Source organism: Anguilla anguilla, chromosome 6 (genome assembly GCF_013347855.1).
Source record: "Anguilla anguilla isolate fAngAng1 chromosome 6, fAngAng1.pri, whole genome shotgun sequence".
Lineage (NCBI taxonomy): Eukaryota > Metazoa > Chordata > Actinopteri > Anguilliformes > Anguillidae > Anguilla > Anguilla anguilla.
This window is the reverse complement of record NC_049206.1, coordinates 58,577,198-58,598,470: the sequence shown is the minus strand read 5'-3', so window position 1 is coordinate 58,598,470 and position 21,273 is coordinate 58,577,198. Positions and strand designations below refer to the sequence as shown.

Below are 21,273 nucleotides of genomic sequence, written 5' to 3'. Positions count from 1 at the left end.
ATGCATGACATGGTACATGACAAACACAGTCCAAACCTCGCAGATTTGGTTATGTAAAAAAAAAAAAAAGGCACATTCCCTGCAAGGTCTACATCAGTGAAAGCTACAAAAGATAGGTACAAAACACAAAGAAATAGGCTATATTGTCAAACAGGATTAACAAGGGGTCTGTAACCTTGGTTAATCAATCAATCAGTCAGACAATCAATCAAAATGTATTTATCTAGTCCATTTCACAAAGTATTTGTCCCAATACGCTTCAAAGGAAAAGGGTTGCACGCAGAAACCCACACACACACACAGGCACACACAGACACACACATGCACTCAGACACACACACACACACACGTGCGTGCGCACACACGCATTGTGTTTCTGCAACGCAGGTCGCCACACACTTCCTTACCATTGGTGAGACGGTCGAACAGGAAGATGTCAAAGTTCCATGTTCCGACCTTTGACAGCATATGCTGCAAAGCAACAGGAAGTACAGTCAAGACTGTTCCGTCCAATTTGTAATCACGCACAATGTAACATGCTTTGCATCACATTATGCTAGCAGTAAATACATAATAATGTAGCTACATTGACACTTTACATTTATTTACATTTAGATTTAAACATTTATCACATGCTCTCATCCAGCGTGACCCACAAATAAGTGTATCCAACATGTTAATAAATCCTGAACTCCATTAAGTCACAAATAATCATAATTGTTCTGAGTATAGTGCAGTCTTTTGGCTTCAAATGATGGCCTAAATGTGAACTGCCGTTTAATTTATTTAAATAGGATTTAACGGGTAACTTTTAGGGTTTCCACAGACCCCTGCTGGTCTTTGATGGAACTGTCAGGGGGTCCCTGGCCAGACTTGATAGGCAACCACTATAGATAGTTTTGGGAAAGTTTTACACAATGTAATTTTTTTTTTTAAATATCACCCTTTTTAACTTATGATGAAGGTCTACTGGAAGCCTTTGAGCCTGCATGGTGGGGGGGGGGGGGGAGGTGTCCCCGGATGAAAAAAAGTTGAAAACCCCTGGAGGCCATCATACTGAGAACTCGGCTCTCATTCACAGTAAAACCCGAGGGGAATGGAGGTGGGCGGGGATCGCAAAGGGTAGCCGCAGCCAATCGGACGCAGGCGTTAGGGCTGAGATTGGTGGCCGGCGCTCACCGCGGCCTGGCCCAGGTAGTCCTCGTCCAGCAGGTGCAGGGAGGTGTGGGGGGTGAGGCCCCTCAGCAGTCTGGAAGCGTGGAAGTAGCGCTGGAAGCTTAGCAGCCTCTTCACCTTCTTCTTGGTGCCGATTTCTCCCGGGTGAACAGTGGCTGCACACGGAACACGAGACAAGCACGGGCCCGTGAACACACAGGTAACCAAACGAACACGCAGGTAATCAAACAAACACGCAGGTAACCAGTGAACACACAGGTAACCAAACAAACACGCAGGTAACTCAAGTACACACAGGTAACCAGTGAACACACAGGTAACCAAACAAACACGCAGGTAATCAAACGAACACACAGGTAACCAGTGAACACACAGGTAACCAAACAAACACGCAGGTAATCAAACAAACACACAGGTAACCAGTGAACACACAGGTAACCAAACAAACACGCAGGTAATCAAACGAACACACAGGTAACCAGTGAACACACAGGTGATCAACGTACACTCTGGTAACCTGTGAACACGAGCCAAGCCGTGGTCAGTGCAAGTACTTTTCAAAAGTGAATCCAATCTTAAATTATTTACATTATCCAATTGTGTTTCCCGCAAGGGTCATTCAAATTATATATCAAATAATGGTTTCTTCATTATTTTTTTTTACTTTTTAAAGAACTTATGGAAGTGGTATGGGAGAAAAAAGAAAATACAGAAGTAAATTGGAAACTGCAAAAACAGTAGCCCTGCGTAGCAATAACCTAATTGGCCCCAAATGATCTCCTGTCACTCCCTATACCCTTCGGTTGCTTTGGAAACTGTGAATGAAAGCGAGGCTGCACACACAGGTGGGTAATTAAAAGCAGCTGCGTTAATACGCGGGCAATTACATGCGTCAAAGTGCGAAATCTCTGAGTGTAACCTTCCCTGGTAAAATACAACACAGCGGGCTTTTCACAGGAAACGAGTGAACAAAAAAAGACCACAGCCCACTCTGCCTCGAGTTTAACAGAGGTCTTTCCCCTCCTTCGGGCACCAGGAAAACGCGTAGCCGTTTCACAGAAACGCAAACGCAGCCGAAGACATGGCCGCGCTTATCGGAACGAGCTCAGGCGCCGCTCCCACATACCGCACCGCCAATCCTTAACCTGAGCTGACACCTTTAAACGGCTGCGTAACACAGCTGTTTAACCTTTAATACTACGAGATGATGCATAGTCTGTATCGCAACTTCAAACACCTCCAGCACTGCCTGGCCAATCTCGGTCACAGTTAAAAAAAAAAAAAACTTTTCTGAACTTCCTTAGCTACAAATAATTCCCGTTTATTTGGTTTATTTTAAATCATTTCCTTAGCGATCACTGTCCTGTATTCAGAATTATACGCCAGTTATGCGTCACTCCAAAGTCCCTCTGACCACAACAGGAAGTGACCTAAAGAACTCAGGATTGATGACGAGAATAGGCCAAAATTCACATAATTAATAAAAGACACGTACACAATACATAAATACAGCTGTCAAACTGGCCAAACACGTGGCCTCTGGTGCTACCATTGCTCAGGCTTTAAGAGAATTTGTTAATAAAATTATTTTTGCTTTTATATAAAAACAGAAGGAAACACAGTATCATCATCCCAGATTCCTTGCATAGGAAGATAGGCAGAACTAGAAACTACTGAATACAAGGTTAGCACAGCGATGCATGATGACGAACAGAAATGAACTCACTGTTTAACAGTCGCAGGTCGATGAACGGGTATGACCCCCTACGCTCGGACAATACTGCTGTCTGCCCTCTTAGGCCTCCATCACCTGAGAGAGGGGGGAGGGGGGGAGAGAAAGAGTGAGAGAGGGGTGAGGAGGGAAAGGAAGAGAGATGGAGAGAGAGGGAGAGAGAGGGGGGAGGGAGAGAGATGGAGGGACATCATAATTTGGAAAAGATCATAATGTTATATACAGGCTGCCTACTTTAATGTGGTTATTGGAACTAATGTTGTCCAAAGTGTTCTGGATTTTCATGATTGCCAGATAATCACAGTTACTATAGTGAGCAATCAAGAGCTATCTCACAAAATTTTCTTTGAACACCACAGAAACAATTGAAAAAGAAAAAATCTGGGTCATTCAACGTGGTATAATAAAAACAAAACCTTAAACAAAACCTCAAATGACCCCGAGAATGGGATTGCCACAGGCGTTTCCTGTTGTGGTTTCAAAATTAAGGCCCTGGTGTACAGAAGAGCACAGAAGAAGTTACCGTGGGGGCTATCGGTTAACACACCCACGGCGACAAAGAAAGATGCGTGTTGGTAATTTCCGGGGAAAACACGTGTATCCTCGCTAAGTCATATTGCTCCCCCTTCAGTGATGTTGTTTTCACCAAAGGTTCAGCATCAAGTAAATCCATCAGAATTTAACCTCACAACATGTTGTTTATTCATTGACAACCACCACACGTGTCCTTAATTTTTTTAAAAACCAAATAAACAGCAATAAATTTAAATCAGACTGTAACGGAGCTCATAAAGGATGTTGCAAGAGCGCCATCTTGAATTCCGACCCCAGATGTCCACAGCGCGTATAAAACTGATGGATATTACGACAGATAAGTAAGAGGGAGTCAGCGAAGGACATGGAAGTGAAAATCCGCCGTGCTGTGAAATATGCCGCGTTTGACAACTCACACACGGCAGTTTGTCACCGTTCGTTCAAATATTCTCTGACGCAAATCCTCGTATCGCATCTACTAATCGCCTTTCCTAATGGCAAAGTGACACAAGTGCATTCAATAGATTTTTTTGTTCACACAGATAAGCAGTAGTAGACACCCCCTCAAAAAAACAAAAAAAGAAAAAAAAAAACGCTGATTTGCGATGACAACTTCACATACTGCACTGCTGTGGGATGTTTCTCAATGCCCCCAGCCAACCATGAGCACACGCAAACATTGTTTAGCCCCAATTTGGGAACCATAGCAACTCCGCAGTTTATAACACATGTGGCTTCTATCTGGGTGTTTTACATTCTATGAAAACGGGACTGCACATGGACTCACGCACGCCACCGAGTCGATGACGCCGTGAAATTGGTTTACTAAAATGGGAGCTGCGCACAACAGCCCATCTGTCCGCACTTGAACGCGGTCCGTGTTTGTGTGCGTTTTATTAACATGTAATCTACAGCTTATTAACCCTTTAACCCTTTAAGGTGTACAGTCATAAATGTGTGATTTGAATTTTCTTAACTGATTTTCTTAACTGAATTCAGTTATTTTTTTCTTTACATTCTAATGCTGATGTAACAATCACTGCTGGTAACTGAAAGCAATGGAGTTCTAGAACACTGACTTAGTATTTTGAAAAAACATTCCAAAAAAAGCCTGCCCTTTACAGCGTTAAGTGATTACAGTTTGTTTCAGTATTTTCAGTTGTGTTTCCAAATCTCGGCTGGCTGTGTCAAAGTCCGTGCTTCAATGTAGACACGGTGTACGCATGTGTTATTGTTACGCGTAAATAAAAAAACCGAAACAGAACGATCTGGCACGCAGCAATTCCCCGGTGTTTCGATTCTTGAAGTGTGGCTCATGGAAAGACACGTGTGGTGGCGTCCGACCCGTAGCAGCAGGCGGAGGACACAGAGGGGGTCGTTTGTTTCCGTCTGCCAGCCTTGATGCTGTATCTTTCCCTCATCAGCCTTCCAAATGGTCTTAAACTCTGCCCCACATCAGTAACACAGCGCTCCAAGAGAAGGCAATAAGAGAATTATGCCATTGTGGCACCATAGTGATATATCCAGTCACTAAAATCTATGTTTTTTTTCATAGATGTTGCGCCTAAAATGGTGCTGGACATGTCCAACTCCCACTGTAACTTGGAATGTCCAAACACAGCCGCGTTCACACACGGACCCCACTGCCGATTCGCGGTTCTCCTCCAAAACGTGTACTGCCGCCAGCTGCTTGTACTCTATCGAGTAGAATGAACTCTCAGAGTAGAATGCACACACATCAGAGTAGAATGTACTCTATCAGAGTAGAATGCACACACATCAGAGGGCACATTGTGCGTGTTCCTGTAGACATTCCCCAGATGTGTCCCACTGCCTCCCAGCCTACACCAGGGCTCTATGAAACGGCGTCTGTGTGTGCAAACGCTGAATTAATGTCCCTGCCCACTGCTGGTCTGCAGGCCTCACTGTTCATCCAATCAGATGCCATCCAGAGAACGCTTTACACAACAACCAAAGCGGAAAACAGAGTTCTTTAAAAAGTACGGCCCGTTGTTCTTTTTTTTACTGCTTTGTGAACTTTGTTCTTTTGTTTACTACTTTTCCACTTCACAGACCGGTTTGTGGAATTCATTCTTAGCACCATACCACCAGCATGTGCGGATAATTAACCACACGTGCGCATAATTAAAAAATGCTGGTTCGTGGCTGATTAAGTATAGTATTGACAGAATCTTTTAAAAAGAAAAATTGAGCGCCATCCCAGCACAGCTCACAAACACGTGACCCGGAGGTGTGCTTCTGGCATCTTTTTTCTTGCTCCATTCTGTTACTGGGCATACTGTTCATTTTTGAAACCTAGAAGTTCATTTTATCTGGGCTAGAATTTCACTTGCCGAATTAAAGGAAAAAAGGAGGTTTTTGTTCACTGCACCAGACGGATCAGAGTTAAAAATGCACTCCCACCGAAAACCTCAATCCACCGGTGAAAATATTTCATATCGGTCATATGGTAAAACAGGAACAGAGGATGGGAACTTATCAGAGATTCGGCCAAAAAACCTTGGAATACATGGCAAATGGCAGACACCAGAACCCTCCCGGAAAAGAGGAGCACACCCAAGGACGCAGATGGAGACAAAGCAAGATGGAGAGAGAGAGAGCGAGACGCAGCTTTATCGATCTGCAACTCTGTAGCAGCAGGTTTAGCTTATTACAAGCAGCTGCGCATCGGAGGGAGGGGGGTTGCAAGTTCAAACCCCCGAGCGTGGCATTGCGGTCATTCGTTTGCTTGAAAGCTTCCCCAGAAGTGGTTCAACAGTAAAACTGCAGCTGTGTGAATGCCTCCTACAAAAGAAACTTTGAATGCTTTGAGTTCAAAGACACGCCAGAAATATCCACAAAAGTCCATGTTCATGGAGGACTGAGGGGTCTGCATACGCTCCTACTCTGGTCCCTACTGGACTCACATGTACTCTGTCAATGTTGAATGAACACAGGACATTTTACCGTCTAAATACTTTTTTTTTTTTTTTCTGCGTGAAATTAGTACACCTCCAAGTTCAAGCACTCAAATTTGGGGTGTGTTATGTTGCTGGATGGGGGAGTTTGCCTCTTCGCTTTGAAGTCTTTCTGGTCGCCGTTCGCCGTCAGGGAAAGCGCTTCTGACCTACTTACCGCCGTCTCCGCGCGGGTTTCTGTTCAGCGCGGTGGCGGGAAGCGGAGGCGGAGACGGGCGTTTGGCTTCGCGGGCGGACGCTAGTGCGTGCCGAGCGCCTCGTTCCAAAAAAAGGGCCGGAACGCACCCCAACGGAGGGGTGTCCCACACACACGGCTTGCTGCCCTGGGTTTCCAACCCACCCCCTCACTCCCCCCCCCCAGTTATCCACCCCCACAGCTCCTCGGTTCCACATTTTAACAGCAACAGTTGTGAACTCTTTTTTTTTTTGTTTTTTGCAAGCAACAAAATAGAAGATGACTGGGCCTTTTGACTTCTTCAGTTTAGCTCTCTTCCTCATCTGTGGTTTTCCACATCATCATCATCAACCAAGAGCCTGGCGCAAAAGAACAAGAGCAAGTGACGGTTGACTTTAGCCCGTCACGAACCGACCACGAACGCTTTTCCGTCGTTCCCCCGCCAAGCTCAAACGGCACCTCAGCCAACCAGGTAAAATCAGCTACGTTTACCGGCGGGGTGACACGGTCTGTCCCTGCCCTCCAAAACGGCGGGACTCTTCGCGCGTCTGTCTCTCCAGGCCAGTTCGGCCTGTTTGAGGATTTCGGGGACCCGGGCGGGAACACCAGGGGCCCCACGAACGGGGCCCACACCTGACCAGGGGGCCGACTCCTCCCTCGTGGTCGGGTTCCTGCCCGGGTCGGGTCACCCCATTCTGAGGCTCCTCTTCTCTGCCCAAAAACAAATGAGGGGGTGCAGCCTTCCCCCAAAGTCCCACCGGACACTCGCCCGTCCGTCCCAACTGCCGCCTGTTCGCCTCTCTCTCCTTCCCCCAGAAATTCTGTCGATCGCCGGTTTGCGTCTTGCACCATTTCTCTCTTTCTTTCTCTTCCTCCCACACAATACAGAGAAACTGTTGTCTGATTGAACACACTTCTCCCATCAGAAAGAAAGAGAAAGGGAAATGATAGATGGAGGGGAGGAAGAGGGGAGGATTTGTGCGTTTGGGAGAGTCCAGTGGGAGGAGCTCTGGTGCTCTCTCTCTCTCTCTCTCTCGCCCAGTCTCTCCCGCTCTCTGCCTCTCTCTCTCTCTCCCCCCCTCTCTTCTCTCTCTCTCTCTCTCTCTCTCCAATGTCTCTCTCTCACCACCGCGGGGGCCACACACGGTGAAGCTCATGATCGGTGGGCTTGAGTTGAGTGCGAAACTGCCAGCGTCTGACAGAACCTCCCGGCTCACTGGCTCACAAATCCAAACTGACCTACATTCGGCTTCCCCTCAAAAAGGACCCCCACCCCCGGAATATTTCTATTGGGGTTTTTCCAATGTTTATCCGGCTATCCATTAGCACAGCTGGATGTCTTCCCGAAGCGGTTCAGGGGGTGTACTTCACCAAGGAGGATTAGCTGAATTAGCTGGATAACTGCTTCGAGTAAAACCCAGAAAAACCAGCTCTTTTTATACTTCAGTCCATGTTCCAGATTTGGGAGCATTCCGGGTTTCACAAGGGTGCAGTTTATCCGGCTAACTCCGAAATCCTGCTCCGTGAAGCAGGGCCCAGGTTAAGCACTGCGCTTAAGGGTACTACGACTGTGCCCCATCTAGAATTTGAACCCGCAATCTTCTGAGTTATCAAGCCAAGCTCCTCAATCATAGGACCACACTGCCACACTATTCCTTATTGACCTTGTTTCCACGGGGGAGTGAGTGTGTGGGACTTAGTGGGAGCTGGGAAATGTGCAGTGCATTCTGGGAAGGGAGTACAAAATCGGGGGGGGGGGGGGGGGGGGGGGGGGGGGGCGGGGGTCCAGCTGTCTTCAGCAGTTGCGTAAGCAGATGGAGGGGACAGAATGAACATGAAGACAATGAACTGTACCCCGTTTGTCAAATCAGATCAGATCATATTTTATTTGCAGAGCGCTTTTTACAGAGACCTGCCTCAAAGACCCTTGACAGATTAACAGAAGCAAAATTGTGCAAAAACCAAGGCTGAACCCCCAAAAAGGAATAAAGGGAGGTTAAAAAAAACTCCCTGGTGGGAAGAACAACACTAAAACAGTGGTAAGAAAAAACTCCCCGATGGGAAAAAGTAGGAATTCGGCTATAGAGGGGGAGCCCATCTTCCACTGGCCGGCCCGATGTAAAGTAGAGGTAGAATGGATGTAACAGAAATGCAACAATGGACTTATCACAGCAAATAATCAAATGGCTTCAGCAGGTTGCAGTTTGGACATTTTCAGAAGAATAAGCACTTTACCAGCACAAAGGAACAAGGAAGCGAGCCTGCTCACCAAAAAAAAAAAAAAAGTTTTCACTAATGTGGAAAATTCCTCACAAAAAAAGGATAAACATCTTCATTCAAAGTTTTTTTTGCTTGATTTTGTAACTGGAGACTCTGAACCTCAACACATACAGTGCACTGCAAGCTTGCAGGGCTTTTAAGGATTCAGAGTATAAGTGTGTTACGGATCCAAGATAATTTATTGTCAGTGATGACACTGGCCACGCCACATGTTTATTAAGGGTCTGGCAGTTAGTCAAAACATCGCAATGCACTCTTTTTTAAATGAGCCTTTCACCCTAATAAATGCAAGGCTGGAACTACTTTAACAAATGTAAACCAAGCTGCTCTTGACTGTTTGCCACAGTGGCCTCGTGGGAAATGTAGTCAGTCTGTCGGGAGCCTCCGGACAGGCCTCCTGTAAACATCTACAGTTTCCTGAAGGACGCGTAAGCGAAGCAGTAACGGCGGTATGGACGCGCGCGCAGAACGTCCGCGGCGGTAACGTCTCCGCGTCCGCGCGCGGTTTTCCCGCGGCGAAGATTTCGCGGATGTGAAAAGTGCGACTTGGCGCCGGGCAGGTCAGGTGACCCCGAGCTCGCGTGCCCCGTTTCCCAGGCGACGGGGATCAGCCTTGAATGTCTGCGAGCAGAATTCCGCTGCTTTCGCTCCGTGCCAATTCCCCGGTCTATGCACACACGCACACACACACGCTCACACACACGCACACACACACACACACACACACACACACTCACTCTCACTCTCACACACACACACGCACACACACACACACACATGCAGGCATACACGCAAGATAATAATAATAATAATAATAATAATAATAATAATAAACCTATCTAGAGGCCAGTTCAGGCCCTTGAATAATCCTCCTCTGTGTGTGTAATCTTCTGAGAAGCGCACGATGGAATCCGCCCAGACGTACTTTGACACGGCGCTGGATGAAGAGGGTTAATTTAAATGAGGTCAGAGATAATGACTCTATTATGTCTCTCCCCCTTGTGAGAAAGCTTGGGTTCGAACCATGGCCTCCTCCAAAAAAAAAACCAAAAAAAAACGAGATGGCTTTCACCTCTGACAACCATCAAAGCAGGCAGCTAAAACAATTAGCACAGTTTTCCATCCTCCTTAAGAACCAACGCAAAGGACACAACCACTCCATCGCCAACATCACCCTGCTGATACTGAAGCCGCACTAGGCTGGGTTGTCAACCCTTCAGGGTGTAAGATCACGAATATGGGATTACAATGTTCTTAACTGAACATTCTAATGCTGATGTAACAGTCGGTTAAATCGACCTGCCTGCAGTTCTGCTATTTGTGGTGGTGCAAATAATTTGGTGGAAAAGCACACTTCTGGCTGAAAGGTTTGCTGGAGTTCAGCGTATCGAACGTGAATAAAAGCGGACACACGTTTGAATTAATAGCAGGAAGTAGTAGTAGTTAGTAGCAAGTAGTGAGTGTGAGTTTGTGTGTGTGTGTGTGTGTCTGTGTGTGTGGTGTGTGTGTGTGTGAATCTCTGGGAATATGTGAATTTTTGTGTGTGTATTTAATCAAGGTCAAACAATAACATAGGGCTGACTGGCAACAATGTGTCAGTCCTTTTGATGTGGGCAAAACCGGCCATTATGCCCCAATGCTGAGTGAGTTTCTCAGATAGCCCAATCGCCACGGCGACTGAAAACGCCAAACTCAGATTAGACGCGCCTTTTTTTTCTCCTCGCCCCCCCCCCCTACCCCTACAAAAACGCTTGCCTTGGATTCCCACGTCCTTAACAAATTCCAGCCAGTGGGAGATTGTGACTGTCAAGGTGGCGGCTGGGCTGCCCCCCGCCCCCCCCCTTCCAGAAAGCGCAGGAGACAGACACGCGGTTATGAATCAGACCAGTCAAGGTCGCCCGTGAGGATCAAAACCTAGACCGGGGTGGGGGGGAAGCACCCGGGAGGGCAGCCAGGGGCTATCCTGGCTCCAGTGTCTGTGGCGGCTCCAGCAGCTATGTGACCTTGACCTTGACCGTGACCTTGGCCGTAACCGTGACCGCGCCTTGTCAACACGCTCCAAGACCCACGGCCAGGCCGAGGGAATATTAGGGACTACACTGAAATAAAACACATACTTGAGAACAAAATCTATATTGTAGCACTTCACTATTTTTATTTCATTAAACCAGGCTCGTCGATTATGATCGGAATCTTGTTCACAATGAAGGGCCTAGCACCATATATGGGCAGATGGAGGCATTGTTATGGACAGGAAAAACTCAAGAAGTGAGGGGGTGCACTTTTGTTGCCAGTCATTCAAATACAGGCATTAGCCTATTTCGCCCTACAACCTTCTGGTTAGAACCATGTCCACTGTGGCACCCATGTGCTGACTGATTGCATTAGAGCCAAAATGGACTCCAGGTGTCCAAAGGCAACCTGCCGCATTAGAGCCGGAATGAACTCCAGGTGTCCAAAGGGGTTGGTACACCAATGAAACCCATGTCAGCAGAAGGACGCAATGCGATTCCCTCTGCTCTCATCACCCTACGGCAGATGGTAACGGGCCTTTGCCAAGGGGTGAAGGAGAAGAGAGAGAGAGAGAGAGTGGGAGGAAGGGAGAGGGAGAGAGGGAGAGAGGGGGAGGGAGAAGGAGAGAGAGAGGGGGAGTGGGGACAGGGAAAGTGAAAGAACTAGGGAAAGGAAAAGGACGAGAGACAGAAAGATTGAGAGGGAAAGAGACAGAGGACAGAGAGCGGGGAGAGAAGGATGGAGGGAGACCGAGAGACAGAAGGACAGAGAGAAGCAGAGGAGGACAGGGAGATGAAGGGGGGAGCCAGAAAGCGTGACTGGGTGAAGGAAACTGAAGCGGCTTCTATCTGGGCCCACGGGGAGGGTTACAGGTTTTTGGAAAGGCTTCCGAGAGTCCTGTAACTATCCCGCACCTTTCAGTTTGGCTAGCACCCCTCGGTGACCAGACGGTGCTGTGCCCAGTCTGTGATCTTCACACTTAGGGCCTGTCCCGGCTGAGGCTGTGATCTCCACACTTTGGGCCCGTCCCGACCGAGTCTGTGACCTCCACACTTTGGGCCCGTCCCAACCGAGTCTGTGACCTTCACACTTAGGGCCTGTCCCAACTGAGTGTGCCGAGTCTCAGGAACGCAAAATAACAAACTGGGTGCAAATCCCCCAAAATTTGTTTAGATTCCTGTTTCCCACACACGTCATGTACATACGCTAATATGTAAATGAGGAACGACAGCCAATAAGGTGAGGCAAAATGAGAATCAAAAGGCACAATACTGAATGACGTATAAAAAAATATATAAAAACATTTGTACATACATCATTTTTTCATCACTGAACATATAAGTAATGAATAAGATACACTTTACATTTAATTCATGTGTGTTTTTACGCATTTCTCAATAATTTTTTATATTTTTTTTTATGTTTGCAACTTCTTCTGGTCAAAACGAAAGCAAGAACACAAAAGAGTAGCAGGAAGGGAAAGGTAGTGGATCAGGTCTTACCCAGCATGTGAATGCATATGGCATTCTGATCTGGACTTTCAAATGAGATCGCTCCACACCTCTGCAGGAAAGAGAAAAAAAAAGAACAGAAGGAATTCGTTAAACTTTTTTAAAAAAACAAAAAAACAAACAAAAAAAAAACAACCACAGCAACGAACGCATAAAAATAAATTAAAAGGAAAAATGTTTCTGGAGAGTGAAACTTTTTTTCAAAGTCACGGACACGTCAAAAAATTGCCTTGAGACACCTGAAACCCCCCCCTGGAAATACCGGTGGACAGTCCAGCCTTCACAAACCTGGAATTACCAGCCAGACAGAAAAACCAAAAGGTAGCGGAGACGACCTAGAGCACCGGAATATAGATCAGCTCAGCGGATGATGCCATGGGATTCACAAACATCCGCCTCCACGCAGGCAGAGATGTATAATTCACCATCCACAGCCGCATCCATAATTGATATCGCCCTGATGGCCGGACTCGGACTAAGGAGGTGGGAGGAGAAGGGTGTCACACTAGATTGGTTGTGATTGGCTGTGAACGTGACGAGTCTACTGTCAAAAACACACGGTCTCCCCCCGGATGCAGTTAACTACAAAACACAGTGAGAGAGAGAGAGAGAGAAAATATTATTTGCAAAATAAAGATACCTGCACCCCCTCCCTTCCTGCGCTCCTCCCCCCCCATCCCAAACCTGGGCAAGAGAAAAAAGAGAATGTATGATGCTTGGCTTTTGGAAATATTAATAATTTGGGTTTAGAGCTTTAGGTTGCATCTTGGTTGCTGAGAGCCGGGAGTGTGATCTCTTTGAAAAAATGTTTTGTTTTGTTTTGTGGCAGTTTGGTTCGTTTGTTGGAACAGTATCGAGTCTGTTTTTCTTTTTCACTCGAACACACACACACACTTCCATACCATACACACACAATTACGTGTTTAAAATAACATAATTGGCTCTTAAACACAGGGGCCATTACATGCACACTGAATTTCAATTCGAGCACCTGTAGTCCGACAGAAGCCTAGATGTTACATCAGCAGCAGAGCATTGTGGGTAAGGTGAAGAGGAGGAACACACTATAAGGGCCTGATTGATGGCTGGGCTCTAAGGTACAGAAAGCCTGTTGGGATTCCAAATTACTGAAGTATTTGGAAAGGCTGGCTAGCATTAGCAGTGGGGGCTAACAGGAGGGAACGGTTAGCTCACATCACGTATCACACATCTTGTGCATTTGTTTACTTCTCTTATGTTTTTATTTTTGGGCTGCTAACCCATCGCCGTGTATTTGGAAGAGTGGTAACACCCCCACGTTTCCCCAATATGGGGGTGAAAGGTGTCCCCCATAACCCCCCCCCCCCCCCACTCCTCGTTCAGGGATTCAGTGCCCTGAATTTGAACGACTTCGCTGGCCTAGCTTCGCCGCGACCGGAGCAGCAGAATTATGTATCGCAGCGGGTCCTTCTGCTCCCTCCGCTGAATTCCGATACTGTATTTATAGCTCGCCTTGAGCTGTCTGTAGGATGCTGTTAATTACCCCAGAGGGGTTTTTTCTTTTCTTTTCTTTTCTTTTCTCTCCCACCTCTGCTGGGGGGCATACCTGTACGGTTCAGGGCAAGGATAATTAGCCTGAGACCGAGAAGACGAACGTCCTCCAACGCATCGAGGGCGTTTGAAGACTCTCTCTCCCCGGCTGTCGAATGAGGGATGGTGCGGACGAGGCAAGAACTTAGGATGGGGCGGAGCTTATATCCCGTAGGCCGGGAGGCTTCCCGCCCACTTCCTGGTTTCTTCCGCCGCAGACTGTACGTTTGTCTGTCTCTCCTCTGTGGATCCGACGAACGTGCTCGTTCTCATTTTTTTAGAAAAAACTCTCTAGCCACTCGGGGGCGCTGTAAGTTACTGGCTGCCGTTAAGATGGAAGGGTCGCCCTCAGGCACCTGCCAACTACAAGAGGTTCCATTCTGAGCACTTTACCTCTACATGGATCTCATAAAAACTCACACTTGTAGACTTGTGATTGGGTCACCTCTACATGAAAACTCTCACCTGTAGACTGGTGCTTGGGTCACCTCTACATGAAAACTCTCACCTGTAGACTGGTGCTTGGGTCACCTCTACATGAAAACTCTCACCTGTAGACTGGTGCTTGGGTCACCTCTACATGGACCCCATGAAGACTCACACATTAAAGGATAACACTGGTAATTATTTTTTTCTCAGTATCATCAACATATCCTATGAAAATATCAAAAATGTTTCTGTTCAATCTTCTGAATGGCTTTTCTTCATATTTTGTTAACTTCAACGCATTAAATAAAACGTCTTCCCTCGTGACATTTAAGGTCATTCCTCTTCACAGTTCCTCGTCTAAATTACATTTCGTGTCATATGTTCGCATCTTTTAAACCACGCAAAAAATAAAACTAGGTCAAACGGCATAGTAAACAAATAAACAAATATTATCACGCTGAACTTATCTATCTCGGGTTGTGGGCATGGTTGCGCTATTGACTTGATTTATTACGAGGGAAACAGCGGTTCAAGGCTCGAGCGCCAAACGGCAAATGCTCGCGCGTGCGTTTTAAGAGCGCTCGCGAGTGCGTTCTTCTGTTTGTACTCGGTTACGAGTTCTCTGTTCTCTCTCGCGCTCTCTGGGATGCGGGTTGCTCACTGCTCGGTTGTGGCCCGATTCCAACAAAAACAGCTCCTCCGTCAGGCCCCCCACCACCCGTCTCACCCATGCCCAGTATCAAATTACCAGCAAAGCAAGCCAACAGCATTGCATGCACATATTCATTTTGGAAAGCCTAACTTTGCATTGGATTTGTGTGTGTGTGTGTGTGTGTGTGTGTGTAAATGTACTACACTGTCGATAGAGTGCATTTTATACTGACAGAGTAGCTTCAATCCAGTGTGGACTCATCTAAACTCTAAAGTTTAATTACCATTAAAGATTTTACTGCGTATGCATAATGTAAAATGTCCCGCGGCAGAGTGAGACGGGTTGCGGAACTGAATTAGTGAGTGGGAAGTTGCCAGCTTGAATCCCTTGTGTCAGGGAAGGCAGGTTTCATGGAACCAAAAATGGCATGGGCTAATACTGTACATGATATCAGTGGCCCGCTGGTTAATTCAGAATGTTTTGTACTTTCAATGCTGACAGTGCATTGTAGCCCTACCCAATAGGCGGTTCGTGAAATCTCACAGTCCAATCGCGGCTTTGCCTCCTTTCTAAATGGAACCTAAACCTAAAATTCTTCGGTAAACTGTTCAAGCTGAATAATATGTACAAATGCGAGTTACGTAAGTTGCCACGGATACAAACATCCAGTCAGCAAATAAATAACGTCTGATGTTAATGTCTTACGAGCCAGCACGGTAAACACAACATCTTTCTTTCAGCGTTATGCCTGTCTTGTTTAACTGAAGTCATCTGGGCGAAAGCACGTCTAGCCCGATGCTCCGAGAAGTATCAGAAAGAAGAGAGCTCGTACGGATTCAGCCAAAGCACGTTTCCTTTCAAGGACATTTTAGATACTTTCCTACTGGTCATCGATGACAAAAAATGAAACAACAGAAACTTTTAAATAAAATTAAAATTAATTCATAAAGAGTGTAGAAAGACTATTATCAACCATCCTATACATGTACATATAAAACGTGTGCAATGAAGATGTATTGTTAACCGTTCGTGCGCTCAGGAGAGGAAATGCCCATATGATCAGTTATTAAAATAATGAACAACAATAAAAAGTTTCCTTTTTTTGGACAGAAGGGAGCTGTTGACATGACGACGTGCTGAATACAGCTAGCGCTGTAGTCGCTTAATTTTTTTGAAGAGGTGCGGTAAAAAGACGAAGAGTCCTAAAGCGGGTAAAGAAGAAAAGAGCTGACCAAGCTGACCTCGCAACAGCATTAGCGGCGACGTGAGGCATTTACGCTATGCTAAATAATCGGCTCTTCTGCGAGTTTCCGCTTTCAACGGTCACCACAGTCTCTGAAGTTTGCTCGGTCACAGAAAAAAAGAGCTCCCCGTTATCGGCCAGTGTTGTCTGGGCCAACGTGACGGTTTTGACTGCGAGGGGGGTGACATCAGCAGTGTCCTTGCCCCTTTTTTTGTCAGTTGGAGAGGAGGGGAGAGTCTGAACCGATTTAAAGCACTTCCCACGAGATTCAAGAGTCTGATTCTGGCCTGGCGCTGGACAGTTCAACAACATGGGGGGTAAACAAAACAAAAATAGCGGACTTCTGAAAGGCTTTATCAAAACAGTCAATGGAAACTACCGCACGGTTAAAATGACAGTTGCTGCATCTTGCTGTCTCTGTGGCTTTGAAAACTGACCTTCCCTTAAGATGACAATAAAAGTTACCATTTTAAGAAGGGTTTCATTACATTTGACAGACAGCATAATTTAAGCAGCTTGGTAACGTTTGATCACATCTGTCCACCACAGAGGAGGCTACACAGGATAACAAGAATAGCCGATTGATTCATGATAAACCCTTGTACACGAGGTGCGTGCTGAATCTTAGTCCCGAACCTTACTACATTGAGCTAAATGGTGAATGAAGTGTTTGGCAGCCTCACTGCCTTTGTGTGAAAATGTAAAATAATCACGTTAGGAGTGCAAAGCGCAACAAGCGGACACAAAGTTAATTTCACTCGTTAAGTCTGACGCATTCGGGTTCTATTTTTAACAGCACTTCTCAAAAAAAAAAAAAAAAGGCAGCTACACAGTGTTTCCACGGTGTTTTAAGTCCACAGTGTTAAATCAACTGTAACAAGGCTTATATTCATCCAATGGGGACTAAACACACTCTTGTCACAGTTGATTTAGAGCTGGACGTTTTGGCCGTGTCGACTGTCCTGGACTGCAGCTGTGTACGGTGTAGGCCGCTCTGTCTCTCTTCACCAATCTAAACCCAACCCCTCAGTTGCCCAGCACGACATGGAACAAGTATTATTTTAATGATGGGGAGGCCTTAGAAATAACTTAATAAAACATACCATTCTATCATACTAAGGCTTTTGTGCGCCATGTCTGTTTCTTTTTTTATTCGTCTTTTTTAACCAATCGGTTTCTTTTTAAATGTTCAATTTTTTTAGAAAACAAACCATTCCAAAAGTTTTTATGGTGAAAAAAGTGACAGCCTGTCCCAGAATGTTGCAGGAAGGCAGGACTTCGGTTGGAAGGGTGTTTCTTGCCACATGTATGTCTGGTGCGTCCCTCCATTATTATTACCCGCTAGGCTCCAGCACTTCGCGGGAAGTGCTGGAGCCTATCCCAGCATGCACTGGGCGAGAAGCAGGAATACACCCAGGGACAGGTCGCCAGTCAATCGCAGAGTACACAGTGTCTTTGTTACTGTGGGAGTACGCGGACATGGGTAGAACATGCAAACTCCACACAGAAAGGCTCGGGCCGGGATTCGAACCCGGGACCTCTTTGACATGAGCCACACACCTGATTCGGCTAATTCGCGGATTCACAAGATAACAGTACCTAGCTGTTGAGTGAGGTGTGCTTTGTTAGGGCTGGAATGAAAACCTGCAGGATGGTAGCTCTCCAGGAACAGGGTTGGTTACCACTGGTCTAGACCATCGTGTCAGTCGCACTCTCAGTTCACGTTCTCGCTACACGTACGATGGGGAAGGTAAATGACCGCACGGAGTCTTTCTTTACCTCAGAAAGCAGCAGAAGCCAGAGATTTAACAGGAACCAGAGAAACCGTTCAGTGAAAGGACCGAAGCGCACTTCGCTGGGTGAAAGACGCATTAGATTTGCAAAGATTTGTAGGCGAATGTGATGCAGAACACCATTGCTCTTTAAGATCAAATCTGTTTCTGCCCGAAAGTGACCTTTCACGTGACCTTTCCCCCCTTGATGTATGCTTTTCTGATCTTCCTCGGCCTCGTTTACATTAAACAGGATGTTAATTTTTTTTTTTGTACGGAGAAGCCCATGCATGGCTATGTGTTTAGGCTATTCTCGTAAACAGTTGTCCTTAACATTTGACATTCAGATAGATGCAAGTGTTGCATTTTTGTCTTCACACGCTCATTTTGGCAATAGATTTTAGTGACTAATGAAACAGCCAAACTGTGAAGAAGAAGAAGAAGAAAAAAAAAAAGATTCTTGCTTTTAATTATTTGTCAAAATTAAGGACAAATGTTGCTTGAATCCAAGCCAAAGTTACAGGACAAATGTTGACTAAATACACATGGTTTTTCCTACCCACACACATGCAAAAATGGGCAAAACAGAAGAAAACAAAAATGAAAGTCCCACTTCTGTTTTAGTGACTCTACTTGGTGTTGATGGTGAAACTCTAGGAGTTGACCTACAATGTCCTACTCACGCTCATCAAAACGAATCCCTAAACACATTTACAAGGGTCTTCACTGTATTCCCTCACAATACTTCCAATGTTCAGTGTTTTTCTATCAGAATTCTGACATTCGGCCAAGAATTACATTACCATCATATTTAACATCTGCACACGGCCCTGACAGCGAGCAAAACAACAGAAACGCTAGCACACACAACTGGGCCTGCATGCATCTCAGTACCCTGACTTACAATAACAGCTGAAGGTACATTTGGAGGAGGTACATTTTTGTTCTTTAGGGAACAAACTTCCCGAAAGGTCCCGTGAAACTACAATAATGTTCTATTTTGGTACTAATAAGTACCTTTTACAAGCAAAAAAAAAATGTACAAATGAATTAAGTACTGCTGGCTACGCGTTCAATTTTATTTTTATTGATTAATTTTTAAAAATATTTATTTTGCTTTTTCATAGTTTTTCTGAGACTGTAGTCCTGTAAGAAAGAGACGGTGCTTCCTACAGCTGGATATGATCTTTGCGTTTTGCACTTGGAAACCAATGAATGGTATGCATGTTCTCCACTCTCCCACTGACCCTAGGCCAGTGACAGTCCAGTGCGAGTCTCACTCAGGGGTCAGGGGTCAGGGAACAGAATTGTTGGTTTTGAATCTGAACAAAGGTCGGGGCTATGACCACTGAGAAAGTACTGGTTGTTGTTTTTAGCACCAGCACTGTACACATCTCTCTCTCTCTCTCTCTCTCTATACAACAGGCACTACAATCTCTTCAACATTTTCTTTTCAAGGTACATATCACTTCCAAGTTTATGTGCACAGTTCTGCATGCTATTTTCATAAATTTCCATTCTACTTTAGTCAAGGTACACGCAAAGTCCCAGTTTAATGATGGCCTCGCGCCACAAAACGAAAACGTACAATGGCTTTTATTTATTTGTATGTGAACAGCACTGAACCGTTTTTAAAAGTTGACTTCTGTTTCACCCGTCAGTTTGCCAGGCAAAACTACACCACAGCCAGGCAGTAGTGTGCCACAGCCCCTAAGGAGCTGCTGTTCTTACAAACAGAAAGTTGGGGTGTTCACTTCCTTGGTGGGGCGTTTATTTGCATCCTTAACCCACAGGATATTCAAGTGTAAACGGCCATCTGACTAAATGCATTTTCTTTTTGAATAAATCCATTTTAATTGCCCTTGACGCGGACATCTGCAAAGTACATTAATATTAATGATATACACGGGTCTTCCCATAGGTAACGAGTGTTTCCTTATTCCATAGGTTTGAATTTCATGTTATAGTACCTCATACATGTTCAATAAGCGTATAACGTAAGCTTAGCTTGTCCCTTAAAGTCTACGATTTAAACATTGCTGTCCATAAAGACCGTTATTTATTGTTAATGGATTTTTTAAGTAACCTAACTGGCAACAGAAAACATGGATCTTCTATAAATGTATTGAAAATGTCCTCCAAAAACTGTAATTGTTTACAATGTCGTTATATTTCTTTCTTTCTTTCTTTCTTTTTTTGCTATAACAGTCACTAGAGGTTACACAACATGTTATAATAATCACGAATGATAAAGTCTCAAGGAGAAACACTCGGAATACCTTAATTTGACGGCGCGAGGACCCACTTAGGCTCGACAGAATTTGCAATTTAGCAGTGTTTCTTAAACCTTGATTTAATAGCCAACAAATGGTACAAGCTCACGGAATTTTTTTTTTCAAAGTAATCCGCTTCTTGGTATGCCAGACGCGTGCAATTCGAAGCAACACGCAGGTGTTCCACAGCACACTGATGTTTTTTCGACAGCCTACAGTGGTCTTATCTGCAAAATATTTTGACTGACTAGTTTTGACATGATTGATACGACAAGAATATTGGCTGATGTAGACATATGTATGACACAGAAGGTATAAATATAGTGTATTAAATGAATTTTCCTGTAACATGATGACATTAGGCTACATTGTACAAATGGCAGTTACATGGCATAACAAAACATTATGAGACAAAATCCCCGCTTAAAAACATATAAAAAGCTATACCGCGTTCCCCTTTAAAGCAAATACATGCATATCACTGCAGTCTTGCGCGTAAACAGAAATGGTTCGTTTCCAGTAGCCTATCATCAATATGTGAATTAACTTATTAATTAAAATCAATTGGCAGAATTAGAAAAGTGAATACATACCTCAACCATTAAACAAGACATTTAACCATAGTGGCAGATCTAGGATCGGGGGATACTGTGAAATCTTGTACGGGTGCTGCTCGCTCATGAAGACACACGGTGCAGAATCCAAGAAGCGCATGCAGGACGAGTGGAATTTAAAAAGCAGAGGCGATCTCTGACACCCTATGCGCAGAATACTTCGTGTAGTAGGCTATTAGTGTTGAGTGACCGGGCTATGTAACGGACCACTCCGATTGAGTCTCTGATATAGCGTTCGGCTGGCGGCGGGGAAGCTGCAGAGGGAGGTGCCGTCAGAAGCGCGAGGCAGGGCTTGGGGATGACAGGCCAATGGGCTTCAGTG

The 21,273-nt window shown here is 45.4% G+C and overlaps 1 protein-coding gene across 1 annotated transcript in view; it reads right to left on the bottom strand.

The window, feature by feature from the left end:
• Positions 1-21,273, bottom strand: part of LOC118230781 (cAMP-specific 3',5'-cyclic phosphodiesterase 7B-like) — a 28,935-nt gene extending 7,662 nt beyond the window's left edge. The window contains exons 1-5 of the mRNA XM_035424094.1: positions 20,931-21,273; positions 12,391-12,451; positions 2,903-2,986; positions 1,180-1,331; positions 408-471 (exon numbers count right to left, since the gene is read on the bottom strand). Coding sequence (XP_035279985.1) covers positions 408-471; positions 1,180-1,331; positions 2,903-2,986; positions 12,391-12,451; positions 20,931-20,951 — 382 coding nt within the window. The 5' untranslated portion in view covers positions 20,952-21,273. The remainder of the gene's footprint in view (positions 1-407; positions 472-1,179; positions 1,332-2,902; positions 2,987-12,390; positions 12,452-20,930) is intronic.